At 38.7% G+C, this 20874-nt stretch overlaps 1 protein-coding gene across 8 annotated transcripts in view; it reads left to right on the top strand.

Moving 5' to 3' along the window:
• The window catches only part of ncam1b (neural cell adhesion molecule 1b), an 81120-nt gene that overhangs the window by 37385 nt on the left and 22861 nt on the right, over positions 1-20874 (top strand). For 3 of the 8 annotated variants that reach the window (XM_037088209.1, XM_037088162.1, XM_037088200.1), the window contains exons 4-10: positions 244-387; positions 1714-1851; positions 2241-2358; positions 7078-7238; positions 10722-10864; positions 12135-12158; positions 19258-19287. In XM_037088209.1, coding sequence (XP_036944104.1) covers positions 244-387; positions 1714-1851; positions 2241-2358; positions 7078-7238; positions 10722-10864; positions 12135-12158; positions 19258-19287 — 758 coding nt within the window. The remainder of the gene's footprint in view (positions 1-243; positions 388-1713; positions 1852-2240; positions 2359-7077; positions 7239-10721; positions 10865-12134; positions 12159-19257; positions 19288-20874) is intronic. The other 5 variants (XM_037088172.1, XM_037088217.1, XM_037088192.1 and 2 more) reach the window with 3 other exon arrangements.

Genomic DNA, 20874 nt, shown 5'->3' with positions numbered 1-20874 from the left:
TGCCACCATTGTTGTTTTCAAAAGAACAGTCACTTCTTGGTCATCACACCAGTTCAATCTTTTTTATAGTAAAAGTGCAGGGAAATGTCTTGCCTGAAGATATCCTTAACAAATGATTGTATCTGTAACAGTGAATAATATGTATTCCTTCCCTACAGACAAACTAAGTGAAGAAGATGGAGTTTTGATAAGATCCATACTTTAATCCGAATGACTAAAAGGGTTTTGCATGTTATATTCCAGAAAAAATCACCTTCACAAATGCACCCTCACCCCAAGAGTTTAACGAAGGAGACAATGCCAACATCATTTGTGACGTCATCAGTTCGCCTCCTCCCACCGTCCTCTGGAAATATAAAGGGGCAAAAATACAGATGGAAAAAGATGGTAAGAGTTCTCTGAACAGCCCGCTATTTCTGTTATTTCATTTGATTTGGTGATTATTTTCTGTCATCTGTTTAATTAGGCACATTTTTGATATCCCTGAGTTGTTAATGTTTTATTCAACTCCAACTCTTTGATAAACAATAGCTAATGAATATTAATGATTTTAGATATGTTTATATTTAATCTGCATGGTCTAGTTTGCATAGTTATTTTACATAAAATCCCTTTGAAGTCCATCATATTAGAAAGAATCAAAATAATCAAAAAGCTGTCATTACTAAATATTTTGTGCTCTTTGCTGTAATGCTGTCAAATGTTAAAATTGCAGCCTGAAGTTTGTAGATATGTTAAAACTGTAAGACTGGCTTGAACTTTTGATTTACCTCAGATTTACCTAGAATATCAGTAGTATTGCAGTTTATTGAGGTAGAATTTTAGGATAAACCGTTAGGACAACCAACCTAAAGCCTATTTTCAAACAAATTAAACTGAAACCAGAACTGAAGATATGATTGATGTATTGTAAAATATACTGGACATAAGCTCAGCCACAGGCACAGTAGTTTACCAGTGTCGGAGACTTTGATGCACTGCTTTTGTTGCCACTCTCCTCCAGGGTTTACCCACGCTTTGAAAGGAAAAATTAATTTGGTTTTGAATTTAAAAACACAATAGATGCTCTGTTATTCACCCTTGACACTGAGCAATATCGTAATGTGTATGGTATCATTGGTATTGCTCACTGAAAAAATAATAACACCAGCTCATGTGTGGGTTGTAATAGTATTTTGAATTACTACATGATTAAATTTTTTCGGTTCACATTTCATCTCAAACTGAGGGGGCTCTTGTGGGCTTTGACCATATTCCTCTTTTCTGGAGCTGGTGGCATGCTCACTGATATGATTTCGATGAAGTGGAAATAACACATAATCTGCATTGTCAGTTGTTTTTTTATGTAATGGAATCCCCCAGACAGACAAAAATATTGCACATTCCTTGGACTAATGGAGCTCGAAGAAAATGCATGAATTCAACATTAAATTTGTAATGATATTGAGATATTAGATATTAGTGACTCACTCAGACATCAGTGTGTTGATAAATTGTCACCCAGATATATAGAAGTGAATATTTGCCATGGTTGACTAATTCAGGGAACAATTTTCTTAACATAGTGATGTAATGAAACCATATATATAAAACTCCTGATGCACAACAGCAGCTGTTAACATCAAACACTTAAAGTGAGTGACTTGTGCCTACATTAAACTTGTCAAATATAAAGCACACCTGACGATGTATTTATTTTCTGTTCCCTTTCAGTTCGGTTTAAGGTTCTAAGCAACAATCACCTTCAGATCCGTGGCATAAAGAAGACAGATGAAGGCTCGTATACCTGCGAGGGTCGCCTCATGGCCCGCGGCGAGATTGATCTGCGGGTCATCAAGGTCATTGTGAACGGTTAGCAGCCCTCTCTCCCTCATTCCCTTTCCGCTTTCATTTTTGTTCCTGTGTGCATGTTTTTGTGTGGCAGGTGTCCCACAATGCTCGAATAAGCTGTAGATCCTTAGAGGCGACCAGGCTCAGCATCAATGTGGAAACAGTTGCCCAGAGCAACCATGTATCAAAGATGCTCCGTGCTAATGAAGTCTGTTTCCTGCAACTTCTGAGCCTAGCAAATGAGTGTGCTTAAAATAAGTGTTCTGAATTTGTCACTGCGTCTGCCTCTGTTTTCCATCCTACTATCTTTTCTATGTGACTCGCTGCCTATGTATGTATGTATCTATCTATCTACCAATTTATTTTGCTCTCTATCTGTTACATTATTTATCCATCCCTCTATGTCTCAGTGCTCCCGACCATCAGGGTATGGCAGTCGGAGGTGAACGCCACAGCAGATGTTGGGCAGCCTGCCATGTTGACTTGTGCTGTTGATGGCTATCCTGAACCCATGGTGACCTGGACAAGGTAAAAATGTGCTGACAACTGGGAGACAAATGCTTTCATCATTTGCAGCAGCACTTGTCAGATGCTGGAATACTGCCCTAACGATTCGAACAATGTATCTGTTAGTTTTTAGAATGAACTTGTAGTTTGACTGGACTAAACATATAATACATAAAACATACAACAAAACTATGGAGTTGCCAGATATTATCTGGTATTAAAATGTTGTATTGCTGTAGCTTATGAAGAACCTCCAGAGGCATTATGTCTGTATGTCCCATTCTTGTACCTTGTGAATTTCTTAATATTTGGCACCATTGTCACTCAAAGATTAACTGTTTATATTTTGTTAGTCAAAGGTGAAGTGTGCTGTGACCTCACGAAACACATTATTGTGCTATTACGCAACAATTAATTTGATGATTTTGACACAGTTTGGATGAAAGGATGAAATGGTGATGTGATGACGTTTTATATCCAGAAGGTCAAAGATCAACTTCACTGACGTCATAATGTTCTGCAAAACATGTTCTGTCCATTATTTAACACCAAAGCTCAATAACAGCAGATTTAACTTTTTCACTGAGTCATACAACTGAAAAGCAGTAATTCTGTATTCTAATTTACTATCCAGCACTTGTATCAGCTAAGCTTTAAACATTATTGTATCAGCCTTTAGATTATTATTTTGATATAAAGTATTGTCTATTGAAAAAGATGAGTTATGCAAGCAGTTCCTTGAGGCTGTGTACTTTGGCATGGTGATGTTTTGTGCTTCTGTCAACATGCCAACACACATTGTGACAGTGCTAAAATTGTGATTTTAACCACATTCACCATCTTATAGGAGCATTTTAACGTGCTAACATTTTTTAATTAACAAGAATTGGAAAGTACAGCTGAGATTGATGGTAATATCTTTATATTGATATACACAATAAACAGGAATTAGTCAAGGTTAGGCATTTTTTTTACCTGATACAACCCAGATGCCAAAAAAGTCATGGTGCTGTTTGAAATGTGAATAAAACAGGATGCAGTGGAGTTGAATACAGTACAAGGTACAAGGTTATTGTTTTTTGTAACTATACACTATTAATGAATTGATTGCCTACAACATGCAAAGTGAGAAGAACCACAATGGCTCTCCATTTTGAAGCAAGATGGTAAAAAGTTAAAGGATCCCTTAAGCTATTACAGTTTCCCTTGAGGGGACCTGAATGTCTGTACTAAATTTCATGGCAATCCATCCCAATACTCATAAAGACATTTTATTCTCAACCAAAAATGTCAACTAGCTGGTGGCAGTAGAGGAAAAGTCAGAGGATCACAAATGTCAATACAATTCATCTTCTGTGAATCACGGATGTCTGTGCCGAATTTCATGGCAATCCATCCAGTAGTAGTTGAGATATTTCGGTCTGGTCGACTGACCAACAGACAGAGAAACATGCTGCTAATGTGGCTAAAACTGAGTGTGAAACGGTGGTAGCACCAACTGTTGTAAACAGTGCAAACGGTTGTCAGCACATAGTTGGAGATGATTAGACTAGATTTGATTCAACTATCGTCTTTGCACATATTTACTGAAACCAAGGCAACAAAATTCAGTTATTAGGAGAAATGCTGAGGCTTGCATTATACACAGCCATCTTGGTCATTATATCATTGTCTTTGTGTTGGTAAAAGCTTGCAGCAACGGACTAAAGAGACAGGACTAATTTGAAATATAAAGCTGTGTGGGTACCAGCCACATAGCTAATATCTTGAAATGAGGAAATGTTTCTCCCACATGTTAAGATTTCCCCATTTGTACTACACTAGTTTCTAAAGTGCCTTGTTTCATAGAATCACATTCCTCCTACATAAGTAATAAGAATTGAGTGTGAAATTCATTATAGCTCATTATATTTCTGTGTTGTGAAGGTTCTTTGTTTCTTTGTAATACAAAGGGACTGCATAAAAAACGTAGTTTTACTCACCATTGAAATATGTAGCCAACTTGAATTATTTACATTATTATATATCATTATTTATGTTACTCATAAATATATACATATTACATAATTTCAAAAGACATTTACTGAGCGAGAAAATAAAGTATTAATAATTTGTAATAAAGTAAATGAGATTTGTTTTCTAGCTAGCTTTTACAAGTTTTTTTTTTTTTTTCAAGAATGGCGTTGGCCCGTATGCACCAGTTCACCTCCGTGAAACTGGAGGCCAAAGTGGACACCGGCAGGCACTTTGGGATATTCTACTAACTGGCTTTTTCATTGCAACAGGACACTTAATCACAGGGTATCAGAGGTGCATGTAAACAGTGAAACCTGAAGACTGGGGTGTCATCAATAGCCACATTATTCTGTGTATCTGAATACAGCCATTGATAGGCTCCTGCTTTGTTAAACTGTCCCTGCTCATCTTGTTTCCAAGACAGCAGCTAGCTGTGTCGACAGTTTAGATTGGGGAGGGTTCAAACAGCCCAGAAAATACTGGTGGCCTTGTTTTTTTGTTGTTGCACTTGAAATCATTTTTAGACTCGTACAGTTAGATGGTACCTGTAATATATTGAAAGCTGTCTTTTGAGTGATCAGACAGCCACAGGCAAGGTCAGAAATCAAATGTTTGTCAGTCTGGATTCCAAAATCTACCTGCCACTCAAATTGTTTGAACCTGCAGTGTGTAGCAGCATGTGAAAAATAATGAAACAGGAGTTGAAACATTCAAGCAAATATAGGCTACTTTATTTCATAACTTGTCCAGTGCCTGCTGATTGCTTTTCGATTACTTGACCTCTGATATTGCTGCTTACAGCTTTCCTGAGAACCACTCATCCAAACCACTTAACACTTGAGTGACTGTGTGGAGTTTATCAAAATGTTTAAACTGAAAATGTGTATTGTGATTATTGATAATTTAAGTAGACATTATTTGTGGGATGCCTGATCCGAAAAAATACTAATTATTAAAGTGGAAATGGACCTCTTTTGATCTTTCCCCACTCCTCTCATATCCCTGTGGTATAATTGTTGGTGCTGCTCTTACAGTGAAAGTGTTAGCAGCATGGCTACCATAAGTGGTCTGGCTGTTCTTCAAGCCAAAAACAACCATAAGCATCCAAATTTGACTTTAGGCAGGTTTTGCAGCTTACTGATCTAGCTGAAAGAACGAAACACATTTTGAACTCCTTTGTTTCCCAGTGGTAAGGGGTAAACGCATATCAGCGGGGGAACAGACTTTGACACAATGCCTCCTCCTGTTTCGGTTGCGTAAAGGCAGGCGTGCTTCCTTTGTGCTGTACTTCATCCTTTGTTTTTCCAGGAAAAATCCACCGCAGTGGCAGATCAAATAGTATCGTGAAACTGAGGTTTTAAGGGGAGGAATCTACATGCCGATGGTGTCATTTTTCTACAGCTATTACACTGTGCAATTAGTTTTTACTTCAGAGTAAGTTAAAGCAAAAAAGATGTCTATTGTCAATAAGTACTTGACTTAAAAATTAAAACAGTTATGGCAGGGATTTATTTCATCGCTAGAGTAATATGTGGCTAAGACAATCACTGGAAAATGTATTTTTTGCATCAAAACGGTGAAACAATTTACAGACAGTAACAGCAGCTAATAATTATCTCATTATACAAGGTTGTTAGAGTGATGCAAAAACTATCAAACTTTTGATAAAAATGTTAGATAACACATGGTATTACGTTCCATTACAGTGGCAGCCAGCAGTGCAGAAATTACATTGAACATGGGGAACATGGCAATAAGTGCTGTAAACAGCATGCTCATCTTCTCTAGCTAGTGCATCCATGGCAGCCGTATCCTCCTATACTATCTTTCTGACCTGGATGTGGCATTTGGATGATTTGTGGCCTGTTATGGCTTCCAATTTTAGGTTTTTAGTCTAAATGATAAAACCTTTTGTTCTCTTACTGGCAACCGAAGGGTTTTAACGACACACAGAACATTGTCTGGCTTGTTTCCTTGCAAAGTAACAGGATCACAGGGCTGTCTATTGTCTGTTTTTCTCCATTTTCTGCTCTTTGGCCAGTCTCCTCCTAGAAGTTTTTTTTTTTTTTTTTTGTCAGCAGACCTCTTAACCTCTGCAACATAGCAGCACATTGTTTTTCTGTATGAGTGAAACAAGCAGATTTCTGTATGAGTGACACCAGCAGACTCACGATTCAGTCTATGTTGTTGAATGTAACAAAATCTCTTTTAGGCTACTTTTATTTACAGCCACCATGGCTACACATTTAGGAAATTCATTTCAAAAAATCACCTGCATTTGGCGGATGGTGGGTGCTAATTTCGCACCCTGGTCAGAGGCCAGGGAATATTATCTCTTTTATGTGACTGCGAATGGTGACAAACAGTTTACACTACTAGGGCAGAATGAAAATACATGAGGCATTTCTGCTGAAATAGAGTCTTAACACCAAATGTCAAAAGGCTCGCAGAAGATCATTATCGCTGTCATTTTCTGAAAACATTTTTTGCTCTGAGATTATTGGGCTTTCACCTCTTTTTTTTCAATGCTACACTTCATTGCTTGATCTTTTCCAATTTGTCATTCAAGTGGCCAAAATATGCTATTTTTCTAAATACCTAAAGAACTGCTTCTTGTCAAGGAATCTATTAAAGAAAAGATTGTAACAAGGTGCAGTTTAAAAATGATGTTTGAAATTGGTTTGGTTGGACAGATGTAATGTTGAACACTAATGTTTTCCGCAGGAACGAAGTGGTTCTGGAGGCAGGAGAGAAGTACAGCTTTAATGAAGATGGCTCAGAAATGACAATAATGGAAGTGGCCAAGCTGGATGAAGGAGAGTACACCTGCATTGCAAAGAACAAGGCTGGGGAAAGCGATCAGGAACTCAGTCTGAAAGTGTTTGGTAAGGCAGAATGTTTTCTATACATACTGTGGAAACATGAACTAAAGTGACAATATGAAATGTTCCAAGTGTGTGGGAATGAGGTATAAGCATGTGTAGGTGGGGAGGAACAATAGTATGGTTATGTGTCTGTTTTCTGAGGGATACAAGATGAGGTGTTGTTTCAGTGTGGGCTGTGGTTGTTTCATGTAAGGCTGAAGCTTAAGGATTTAAAGAACTGGACAAGTGGGATGAGCTCAGCTGGACTCTTTGAAATCTTGTTGTTTTTTTTTTTTTTTGCAAATGCCCACAAGGTTATTGTCTTTATTTTGTCACGTACCACACTCATAATTTCAGTCACATCATCAGGTCATGCAGTCTCCCTGTCAATTAAATTTACAACGAGTTAGGTGGTGCAGTTTATTTTCCCACACAACAGCGGTGGTCAGGGCCAGGTTTCTGTAGAACTCACTGTTAAACAATTACCATAACATTTCTGAAGGCAGCTTTTATAGCACATTGTTTACCTCTTTAGCACGTTTTACCTCATTATCTCGAGGATTTTCTTGCACTCCCCAAAGCTTTGGTGTCTTAACATCAATGTGGGAAAAGCTTCAATCGTGCGTTTCCTGGTAAGCTCCCACTGCTGCATATGAAAGCTTTATAAATGTGTATATGTGTTTTCAAGATTATGTTTTTTTTCCCCCTTATCCTGATTGAAGTTCTTGAATACTGATTGCGTCTGATCAGATGTTTATATTTTCTTACATCTCATACTGTAGCTGCACAGTGTAGCGTCTGGAAATGCTTCTCTGGAACATTCAATAATCAAGCAACAATTAAAGATCGGGTTCAGAAAAGAAGGCACGTTCAGACTGGATTTATTTTTCTAGGCGAGGTAGGCTGATTTCAGAGCATATGTGTCTTAATTCCTCAAGTCGCAACCCAGCTCTAGTAATAATTATGGCCACAATTACCTACTTTTTCTTGGGAACTCACTATTCTTCCTGTCCTTTTGTGTCTGCAGCAGATCTTTGTTTTTTGCATGAAGAGCAGTTTCTTCCTCTACCTTCTACCGTTTCTTTTTTTAGTTTTCATGGTTTTATTTTTTATGTAAAAATGGGTCGAGTTAAAATGTTCTTATTAAAGGATCTATATGTAAGAATTTTCATTTAAAACAATTAAAAATATACTAAAATAATCAACAGCTCGAAGAATTAAGTGATGTCATGTCAAAGAAGTCTGAGTTGTGCTAGCTTCTGCCCGTCTTGTAATTACACACTCTGTAGCCTCCAGTCTGCCCTCAGTCCAACAAGAGAGGATGATGAAGTAGTGCCCCGAAGGCAAGTTACCACGTTCGTCAGAAAAGGAAGAATTGACAGAAATAGAAGCAAACAATTCTTAGCCTAACTTTAGTGTTCCAAACTTACATATAACACCTTTTTAATCTGAAAGATGGAAACATGCTAACACTAACATACAAGGGACCAATACAAACAAGAACTGACTCAAATGGTTTGTTGTAATGGCAGCTGCTGCATGCACTGGTACTGTCATCAAGCCCTGAGTTTTTTAGACAATAATTCTTTCCATTTTGTCCATTTAGCTTTAATTTAGATGTATGCAGAATTAGCTGTGAGCAGTTCATGTTAACATTGTACCCGCTGATGTACAGACAGCTGTAATTGGATGACTTTAATAGTGAAGGAAACTTGCGATGATTACCAGGCAAGTGTTTTTTTTCTTTGGGTTGTAAATAGATTGATGGACATTTCTTCGTGATCCACGTCCAAGATAGAGAATAAGTGTAAATCACGCTGAATGATATCAGCATGTGTTTCATGTTGAGTTATGATTCTGAGATGGAGCTGTCTCCTTCAGTTCCCCTCAGACGAGGCTTTTGGCTTTCTCTTTTAGCTTTGTCCAGCCGAATGTCCACGTTTATTACACACCATGTCTTGTCAGTCCCAAAGGCAGAGATGCCATCCAGAGCAATGTGCTGAATTACAGAGGAGTGATATCTGAATGAAGTTTTTAGGTAGTGCTGGTTAAGATTTTATCATTCCAAACCTTTATCGGGATTGTGTGGGTTTTGATTGACAGTGCTACCACCATGGTGCTAGTGAACATGGTGAAGTATGTGACAGTAACAGTAACCTCCCCCACTTCAAACCAGCGAGTGGAACAGACCAAAAAAAAAAAAAAATGCAAACATCCATCATGTGAAATAATGAATACTGTTACTATTCTTCCAAGATTTTGTGTTCATGTGACCTCAAAGTCTGATTGAGGAAATAGATTTCCAGAGCTTTTGAATAAGGGGACATTGAAATAAGGAAAGCAAATTGTTTGAGCATTGAATACTTGAACTCAGAAAATGTATTATGCATGGACATGTTTGGAGAAAAGCCTGAGTGTCAGTGTGCAGCTGTAGTGGCAGCAAGGTTTATGCAGGATCTTTCTCTCATCTCTGTCTCTCCAGCATGAACAACATACTGACATTTAAAATTCAGTCGTTCGACAGCAGCAGACGCTTTTCAGGGGCTTTGTGCACCTGCAAAATACCCGACGCAGCTCTGCTCACTTCACTTGCTGACACACATCGTCAGTGTGGTTACTGTTATTGAAAGTGCTATGCACTGTTCATTTGGTTCTGCACTTTTCTGGTCCTCTCACTCACAATGCTTAATCCTAGAAATGGCCCTTGTGTTTAAATGATAACAAAGGATCAGAAAATGGATCAGGGTTAACACAGCTGATAAAATCCATTTAAACAATGATAATCAGTTCTGCTCAACCCTGCTGGTCAGTTTGTGACAGCCCTAAATGCAAATACAAATCATTCCATGTTCAAATATTTTTAATTGAGAAATAACAAAATGACAACGCAGCTGGTCCTTTGTTTATTTGCTAATTACTGGTTGAGATAACAGCATTTTAATTCAAGGTTACAGTTGTTTTCTCTTTGCTGAAAACTGTAAATTATATGTCCAATATTGAATAGGCTTACATTTAGCAAATGTATTGCTCGATCCATGTTTGATCTTTCGTAGAGTGTAATGAAAAATATGAAAGCACAATGTAATGCCCAACCTCACACTTCAAATGTAGCGCTTCAATTTGCTTCGCTCTGCTCATGTCGCAGCTGTGGCTCCCTGCTGTGCTTTCAGGTTAGCTTAGGTGTGCTGTAACGTGCCAGCTCTCTCAAATGTAAACAAAAATGAGGACCAGCTCCTTTGAGATAAATAGATTATTACGTGAATTAAGTTTTGGCTCCACACATGGTTATCACAACTTTGCTGCTGCTGGGACTGGAAAAGCTTAAATACGGTTTCACTGCCAGAAGAATCCCACTCACCTGTCAGGCTACTGATCCTCATCCTCCCTTTGAACTCATCCCAAATTCACAGAGTTGCTCTTTTGCTTATTGTACTCGTCCTACTAAACCAGCTAGCTGTCGTGTTATGGTGAATGGTTGTGATGACTTTGTTTTTGTGTTCACAGTCAAACCGAAGATCACATACATTGTAAATCAGAGCACTTCAGAGATGGCGGAGCAGGTAACTCTGACTTGCGAGGCATCAGGAGATCCAACTCCTACCATCAGCTGGAGCTACGGTGAGCGCGTCTTCACTGAAGGAGAGCAGGTAAAATAATGAATGCAATATGGATGAATTAAAAGCCAAATATCTAAATCTTAGGTACTGAAGGGCTAGGGTCCCGCAAGCATTTTTTTGGGAGTTAATGAACCCCACCTAGTGCAAAGTATATTGATATTATCTGTATCCCAGCTGCACTATATACATAAAATATTATATACATAAACCAGTTAGTAGATGCTAAAAAAGAGACTTATTTAATGTCTCTAGCGATAGCGAATCATAAAATTTATATAGAAATAAACCTGTGAAAACTTGGAATTCATGGTACTTCCTATTGGAAATTGGTGATATATTTTATAATGTTGCAATTGATATCAATTAATATCATGAATCAGTTCTTATATGTGCAAAATTGAGTAAGGTAATTTCTTTTACCCTTACTTTCTTACAGTACACTTAGAAATGCATGACTCTGTGGTGTGAAATTGGGACACACTGGCTAGAAAACCCCAGGGAGAAACACAAACCTGCAGGACGCTGGAGTCTAAAGGAGAGGAATTGAATACCTTTAACCTAAATTCAGGAGGGATATTGATCATGTGCAGGTGGGGGGACGTCTGCAGTTCCACGGCAAAACACTCAACAAGTTTTCTGTAGCACTGATTATTTCCCCTAAATTAGCAGCTCCTTCGAGATGGCCCAGCGGATCTCATGTAATTAGCTCAGCGAAACTCAGCCAGTAGTGTGGAGCACACTCAGATCTGACTTGAGTTTTCCCAAATGTCAAGAAAATCTGCATCAGAAACCCAATTATAACATTCCCAAAATAAGCATGCAATTTGAGGCAATAATTAAACTCTGTCTGCTTCTTATTGTACAGCATTTGCTAGACTGAGCACTTGAGTGATCAAGTGTTTGTTTAGCATTTTCAATCACTGTTATCATTATTCTGGTCATGCTGGTGATTGAAAAGTTTTTATATTAGAATGTTATAATTTGTTATCTTTACCTTGAGATAATCTGTGACCATCTTTGAAATTTGTTTTGGCTAACTTTTGACCCACCATTACATCATGATACTATATGCTTTTGGTAATGTCTTCTTCAATATTACATGTGCAAACCATCAAAAGCTATGAATACCTGATTGGTATTCTCGTACATCTATTGCCCACATGGCTCAGGGTTCTTCAAGGTCTTGGTGTCTTGCTACAGTTGAGAGGTAATGAGGGGGAAAATGCTTCAGAGAGATACTTTAGTTCATGGAGGAATTCTGGAGCCAGTCCATTACATGCACTACATTTTCTTCCTACAGGCACATCTAAACAGGATCTATCAGGTATGAAATCTGCGTGGCACAGAAATGTACCGGAGTAGTGTTGCAAAGTATGCCTCCAGATTTGACAAAACCCTCGACTGAAATCAAATAATCCCCTTTTTTTATTGAAAATTTCCCAGCTGTTTCTTGAAAACCCCAAGGAATGATCTCATCAGATCTCATGAAATTGATTCGACTGTTGCATGCTTCCCAAATACAGCCGACAAACTTCACTGATCTTGTGATGGGAAGCGTGTGGAGCTCATCTCACGAGATCAGATGAATAATTTGGTTAATAACGCAATAAAAGGGAAACGCCATTTCTGTGTCGCTGTTGCCTGATCATTTCAAACTTTCCATCACAGCATGAGGTTGCCTGAATTCAAGCCCAGCTCAGTCTGTCTTCCATCTCCATAGTACTGTAGATTGTCTAACATTTATGTCAGTATCACTTGAAAATTGAGGGTAAAAGGACTCCACTTAAAATCTGTCTTTTGACGATGAAACACTCACCCCCTGAGGACAAGAATGTGAATATTAGTGTTTGGGGCATACTGATCATGGAGGGGGCAGTGGGAGATGTGGATTCTGCTGCAAGCAAAGGTTTAATGGGCATTTCTCCAACTGTGAAAACTGATCACTGTTGAACTCATTGTAACTGACATGATTTCAGCGGACATGCAGTCACTGAGCTCCACGATAGGAGGCATAAACGTTTCCCTGCCACCTGTCAAGCCTACAGGGCTGAGTGTTTGATACTCAGAAATAGGTTTTGAGTGGAGAATCACATCAAGTGCAAAACATGCTACCACTACATGACGCACGTCACGACAGGTCTGTTATTTTCTTTACAAGCCCACACACCCACAGTGGCCAGACGCGTATGTAGACCCACAACCCGGCAACAGTTTTCAAGTCTGTCTTGTTATCTGGTGCAGATGTCCCCTGAGAAGCAGCTAGGAACACACCACCCAGCTGCTGCAGCTCCACTTCCTGCCAGTGTCTTCTTTTGTGGTGTTGAAGCTGTCATAACGGATTGCCTAACATAATGGAGAGACTTTTCAGAGGGTTAGAGTCACAGTCAGAGCACTGCATCCCACAGTCTCACTGTTATAGGTCATAAAAGACGTTTCCTGGCCAGCTATACTGTAGGTGTGAGAACTGACTCTGCAGGTGGATGCTGAGAAAATTAAAAACACACACAGGCTTTTATTAGCAAGGAAACAGGCAGTCAAAACACGCATTCCCCACCCATTCTCTGCACCGTGTCATCCTGCTGATGTGCTGCACCATGGCATGTCACGTGACACATGTCATGTGACGCACAGCTGTGCTGTGGTGGCAGCGTGTTTTGCACCTTAGTCTGCAGTCTGCTTCATGATCTGTGGCATCTCTTCACAGCCGTCTTCAAAGAAATGATTAGCAGCCTTACTGATTGACTGTAGAGTTTAGAGGCAGATCACTTAGATTTTCCTTCATAGAAGTGGCCATCAACAAGGGAAGTGATTTTATATGGCGGGGCTCTAATGAATGCGTGAGGTAACGGCTGCTAATTGTTTTATCGTTTTGTTCTGTTTGTTCATCTAGTGTCCGTCTGTCATGCTATCTGTAATCATCATAACAGCTGTATTTCATCCAGGACAGGTGTGACAAGTGAAACAACATTCGTTTGGGGTGGACATGGTGAATTAAAAAGCAAAAAGAAAAAGAAAATGCAGCTGCTAATTTACTGCTCAATTTTGAACAAACAATAAAAGGATGTCAAGTGCAGGGCATACTGATGTTAGAGGTTTGTACTGGTTAGAGAACCAGTGCAGATTTACACTGTGCCATTTTAGATGTGTGGTGGAAATGAATAGACAGAATTAATTAGCAGTAGATTCAAATATGTGGGTCAGTTCTTTGGTTGACCTAGCTGCTTTCATTTCTTGTTTGAATAGTACTACACATTCAGACTTTATTATACAGAGCCCTTTGATCATAAAAAAACATTTTTTATTCACATTCAGTTATTTACCACCCATACCAGTGATGGTTTGTTCACTCAGCAGCATAAGAGAGGATGATTAAAGTGTGTAATAGTCAAAGTTTCACAAAAACTCCACTCTGACAATAACATATTTTAATTTTCAAAACTCCAGAAGCATTTGTACATACATACACTACCTTTAAAAGTTTAGAATCACCTGTCATATTGATGTTTTTCTTCTTTCCAACATTAATGGCTTCTTAAGCGCATGGACAAAAACAATATAGTTCAGACACCAAATGCATTATAATCTACGCCAAGGAAGTAGTGTTTTCACTTCTGTATGTTTGTTGGTTGGTTGGTTTGCCAGCAGGATTATCCAAAAACTACCACACCTCAATATTTTTTGTGAGGATAAAAGGGCAGATATGGAATTTTCTCTCATTTTCTAATAAAAATTCATATGTAGCAGATTTAAGTATAGTCTTGATTAAGTAAAGGAGGCTGTTGGGCCTTGGCAGAGATATGCATTGTATTCAGTGCCATTCTAGGTACGTTTTAAAAGGTTTGGGCCCCAAAAGAAGAATAATGAAATAATTAAAAATTCCACTCAGTTTTTGCAGAACAGGGGAAAGTACAGTTTTAACCATTTTTTCTGAAGATTACTCTTCGATCTTGATTTTGGTTCCAGTCCAGAAAAGCTTAAGTGACCCTTGATGATTATTGAACTGTTGAAAGTTTTATGGATTTGTTTTCCTTTCTGCCATGTGCAGTCTAGTTAGTGGTTTCTAACTTTACTATTTCCATTCTGAAGAATGTTTTTTTGTTGTGTACTTGACCCTGAATCCGGAACCGTTTTCTGTTTAAACCCGTACATACCAGCTACTTGTGAGGTTCTATATTCTCATTTAAGGGCTGCTCAGAGTTTTTTTTTTCTTTCACTCAGGAACAAAACATCTCTCTCTTTTATCTGAAAACAAAATAACAAAATCTATTTGTAAAGTGAATTCTACAACCTTCAAAGCATGAAAGACTATTCATAAATACAGAGTAGTCCTCTCAGCCGTCTGACTGTATCGAAAGAAGTTTTTGTGGCAGGAGATTACAAACTTTTGAATGGTAGTGTATTGTCTTTAGGTCTACTTCTGTATCTAAAGATAGACTAAAGCCTTAAACAACCCAACAAAAACATCTGTTTAGTTATTAAAGCTGCCCTGCAGAGTAGTCTTGTGAAAACAAACACAAATTCTGTTTATATTTAGTGTTGCTCAACAAAACACATAGTGTGCATTGTTGAGGTCTTACAAATGCGCTGAATATATTTCCCTCTTCATAAAATATTTGCTAAGCCGATGGTTTAAATCCATGTTTACTCGCTGGCGGTCTTCTTCTTCCCTGCAGTTGCCGCCACCTGTAGATCAGTGGAATAGCATGAAACGATTGGCAGGAATGTGAATCGCATCACCTGTATCACCTGCAGAACTCCGCAGGGTACCTTTTAAGCTGACATTTATACCCTCTATAATTTTCAACCTTTCAGTTAATGTAAACATAAAAGGGATCGAGAGCTAAAGGTGCCAAGTGGGAACTATGCTGCAGATTATGTAGCTCAAGATATCGAATTACATATAGCGTTTAAGAAGAAAGAACAGGATTAAAGAACACTTTCAGACACCGTGTTTTGTTTATGCACAGTGTTCTACGTCACAGCTGATGTTCTGTGACAGATTAGCTGCTTATTGTCAGTTTGTTATCAAAGGGAATCTTATCTGGCTTTGCTTGACTCCATTTCCTCTTTACCATGGTCTTTGGTGTTAAAAGGTTAACGTGGGGAGAAACAAATTCGTTTTGAACAACCTCCTACGCGCGATCTTTAGTGTTGCCAGACAAAAGCATTCTGTGATAACTGTGAGTAAAGACATGCACAATGAGAGGATTGAGGGAGATTACTGTGTTGTACAATAGAAAAGCAGCAGTATGTTGAAATATGTTGTACAGTCGTGGGTGTAGGCTGCTTCGAGTTGTGTTTCAAATTCAAATTACTACTCATCCCCATAAGGTTTTGTTTTTGTTTACACGGCTATTAAAGTTAATGGTTTATATATTTATTTTAAAACTTCCATCATCTTTACGTGTGGCCTTTCAGTCCTTTGAATGAATTTGCTTTCAGTCGCTCCGGCGTGTCTGTTTAATAACTGAAAATGTAAATGAAGCATTTATCCATGCTTTGTACATTATCTACATAATGAATGTTTTGCTTATTTGAATACATATTAAACATTTTGCTTGATGCACTGAGTTTCCAAGCGGTAATTATCTGGAAATATTTTGAACTATACAGAGAGAAACTGGAGCGAATTAGGACTAATTATTAAACTTAAAAGCACATTAAAGTCTGTAGTTGATAGGTTGATGGCATTTTAAGTCTCTAATCTTTCTGTTTGTTGTAGTAATGTAAGTTTCAAGACATAAATGCACATTTTGAGGCTCTCTCTGACGTCCGGATTGCCAATGATTAGTCAAAGACCTGAAAAAATTAAGTCATGATTATTTAATAAGTAATGAGACGCTTAAAAAAAAAAAAAGTCTAATTAATGATGTGTGACAGCCGCTTGGGCAGGGCATCTGAAACAGAGCTATGCTTGAAGCGTTATGTGCCAGTGCAGAGAGAGCATTGTTTTCTTTAAGCACAAAAGGCTGCTCAGTTACAACAGCACGCCTGCTTGCTCAGTAGTGGGGTGATGTATGGGTTCCTTTACTAAAATGTAAGTCATTTTTTCCGTGATGTACAGGCAGAGGTTATGAGGCTCAGCGGTTAATGACACAGGACGATGACAATAGGCATAATCATCACTTTCAGTCAGGCATCACCAATGGATGAAACACCGCCAGGGTTCTGTACATTTAGTGTATTTGTGTTAGTATGTCTTCTGTCTCTCTCTGTGTTGCCCTCTTCACGCTGACATAACAATTCACGTCGGAATAAAAGAGCAAGGATAATTCTCTGTGGAAGGGAATAACAATGGGCTGGAAAAATGATAAGTCCCAAGGGAAGTGGCGCCACATTGTTCTGCGCATTCGCTCGAGGAAGTGATTGTTTTTGTCGCCTTCCGTTTTGCGTGCTCGCATCTGCTGTTGTTCAGCGTCCTTTTGTCTTAAACAAACACCTGTCACAGATATGAATGCGATACTTGTCAGCTCACTTACTGCAGGAGCAACGCTGCAGACGAGCATGTGGATGAGCTGGTGATGTTCCAGACTATTAGGTTGCCTGTTTTAATTGGACTGCCGCTCTTTCCCGACACAGCGGTGATATGCAGCCGACTGCTGTTGTTAATGATGTAGGGTGCACGGTGTGTTTTACTGTGACAGTAGAGGACTTGCAAAGCTTTTAAGAACACAGTGAAATTTCATTACAGCAACTTTGCATGTGATTTATCGGTAAGTGCCTCATCGTCTCCTCTTCCTTCCTCATTGGGCTTGTTTTGATAATAAATGGCGAATCCGGTTCGTGGGTGATGTAAGGTGCTTAAATCCAAGCACACCATATGTTCTTTGTGTTATTTATAAGCCACCTGCATTAATTACTAATTGGGAGGATAAAATGAGACGGCGATTTGAGATGTTAACTCATTGATGGTTTGATTCGCCGTGTCGCCATCCAATTATTCCAGCAGATTGCTTTCATTTGCTTGACATTTTCTTGCCGTTGCACCTGATGAAATAGCTGTTTATCATTTTGCCTGTTATGCTTCAACACTCTGTCACTATGTGGGCCATCACATCCCATTGTCATGCGTAACATTTTCTCCTCTGCATCATGTAAATCCATAGAGCATGCTCTTCAACAAACTTTGTTCGTCTGGTCTAGTTGGGCTTTTTCCGTGTCACTGTGATTTAACTTGACATGTTGTCTAGTACAGTTCAAAGTCTTTGTTTGTTATTCAGAGGTTTGATTTTATCTGTCATGATGTTAAATAATTCTGTAGTCGGGAGGGAGACGTGACCAACGAGATTATGATAATCATTTATTTATCTGGATACGTGTCATCGCATTTGCTCAAAGCCCTAAATAACACGATGAACGGTTAAACTCACGTCAGTCCCACTCAGAAATCGAGTTAAATGTGTTTTTAGTTTTTCTTTCGAGCAACATACTGTATAATATTATGGAAACTACACTACTAGAGCAGTCTCTGAACCTGCAGTGAATCCATTCTTAAAATATAGAAGTGTTTTGTCCTCAGAATTGTAAATATCCTCTGACAGAGAGAGGTGCTATCATATCTTTTTTAAAGAATGAAACAATTTACATTCTTGTCCATTTTAGCCTTGGAATACAATGAAAGCATAACAGTGAAGAACAACCCACTGCATTTGAGACCATACTACAAGTGCTGTTGGCATTCAGAGCAGCACATCTGACTTGCAAAATGACTCCATGTTAACACAGGCCACGTGTAGTCAAAGATTTATTTGCTGGTCTCACGTGGTGGCGCGGGAAGAGCTGCAGCAAAATTGCTTCTTCTCAACCCCTCATTGCTTATAGAGCAACATAGCCAGTGTTGTTCAATGACTTGATGACTCAGGTACTTACTGTTGTTCCTTGATGTATGACAGACAGAACAGAGCTAGAGTAAACTCAGCTTCATTGAGTTTTACGTTCTAATTATTGCTTTAAGCCTCAAAAATGGATTTTGAGTCGATAATTGGTACACTACAGATATCAGCTGTAGCACTGTAATGGAGTCACCTCTTCCCGATAAACCAATAACCTTCTTATCTGTAAGCATTTGCACTATCATGATGTCAATAGACTTCTTTTGGTGCTAGGAGCAGAGTTGTTCCAGTTTGCAGTAGAGAAATAATCCATAAATATCCCACCAGAAATACACCTTTTAGAAGAAAACCCCTTGTGCCACATTATAAGGCTTCTCCGGAGGGGGAACTCCAAAGCACACCTGTTATTGTGTCTGCAGACTTTTAGCAAAACACAAGACATTCAGCTCAGGGACTATTGATGTACGGAAAGTGAACTGGACACCTAATACTTGCATGCATTGTGCAGCCTCCCAGCTTTGCCTGGATAAGGATTGCCTTCTAAGAACTGCTCTGCCTTTTTGTTTGTTGTTGTGTCTCTGTCCTCTGCAGGCATCATGGACTCGGCCCGAGCAACACAAGGTATTCTAAATGCATGACTTTTTTCTACAACCCATCCATCTTTCAAGTTGAGGGGAGTCTAATTCAATTCTGGATGGATGCAGATCAAAATTTCTGATCAAATAAGGCTCAGGGAGAGGATAAACCCTGAGAAAGATGCAGGAGCCAAATAGGCCAGAGCTTCTCTCTCTGTCTGTGTTTTTACTTGCTTGGTTTCCATGTAAACTTAACATGCAGCAGGCGGCTTCAGCTTGTTTTTTTTGTTTTTTGTTTAGCAGACCATTAACCTAGCCTGTGCGCAAATAAGTCAATACAAGACCACTGCCTGCTCGAATATGATTTTTATAATTACCTATCGTTTGTAATTTATAGATTTTATGCTCTGTTACATGCAGTTTGTCAACTTGTTCTCTCTCAAGGGAAAAGTGATTTTGTTGAAGTAAAACTTTCTGTCCTCACACCCACATCTCCACATCTGACTCAGTCCACTGCCGGTTCCTAATTATAACTTCAGCATGTTTTTTGACGTGCTCCTAGTTATCTATCGCTCTAATTCATCGGACCGTAGATGAATGAATATGTATGCAGGAGAAAATGAAAGCAGCAGAGCCAGAGACTGTTCATGAAAGAAAGTGAAAATTGGCAAAAGAAAGAGCTGCCCACACAAGACTTTCTGCAACTTTCTGCACTATTGAATGTGTTTTACATATGTGAGAAATACAACTTTTGTAAACTCTGGAGCACCATTTTATAGGGCAGGGCTGATTCAGATTCATATTTTTGGCTTTTAGATGAACAGGAAGTTTGCTCTCACGATCATCAGCCCATCACCGTTTCAGTTGCAGGATCACATAATAGGGTTGCCATGTTTATTTATAGATTTGTGCCATTTTTACAGGAAGTGAATCCTTATTTTTAGACCATTTGGTTCCTCAAATAGCCTCTCTGTTTTATTAATAACCACAGGGAGCTCTGCACATCAAGCAATTTCGTCTTTTCCTTTGACTCCTCTGTGTGATAGTTTTGAGAATGGGTATTTTTTTTACATCCACTGCTTCCTGCAGTCACCAAATATTGACACCTGACATGCATTCATAATTAACACCTGTGAATACAAAACTTTATCAGACGTTTCTCACAACAGGAGGTGAGGAAGAGCCTTTCTCATCAAGCACACGCTGACAGTAATTACTCGGTTTGTATAAAACTGTGAATTAAACATGCTGGCACTTACATTTTTGTGCATCAGCTTTGATGAGCTATTGAAGTAGGTAGCATATTATATTTAAGTTTAGATTTGCTATACACTTCAACCTTGATTTTTACCCTCACTTTCTTTTATTTTTGAATAATTGGATTACTGATCAGCTGCCCCAAAAAGCCCAAACAGTTTAAAATATATCCCAGTTATAAGCTGCTCAGTTTTTCAAGAAGGATAAAGATAATCCAAAACAAGTGCCACTGTTCTTTAAGACAAGAACAGACACATTGCTTAAAAACAGTGTTGTCATGCCTGTTTATCTTATGAGCCATATTTTACTTAACTGATGTGTGTCAGATAACATCTCGGCAGCACATTTGTGGTTTCAGCTCATGAGTGCTTTGCTT

Source organism: Acanthopagrus latus, chromosome 2 (assembly GCF_904848185.1).
Source record: "Acanthopagrus latus isolate v.2019 chromosome 2, fAcaLat1.1, whole genome shotgun sequence".
Taxonomy (NCBI): domain Eukaryota; kingdom Metazoa; phylum Chordata; class Actinopteri; order Spariformes; family Sparidae; genus Acanthopagrus; species Acanthopagrus latus.
This window is presented reverse-complemented; position numbering and strand designations above follow the sequence as displayed.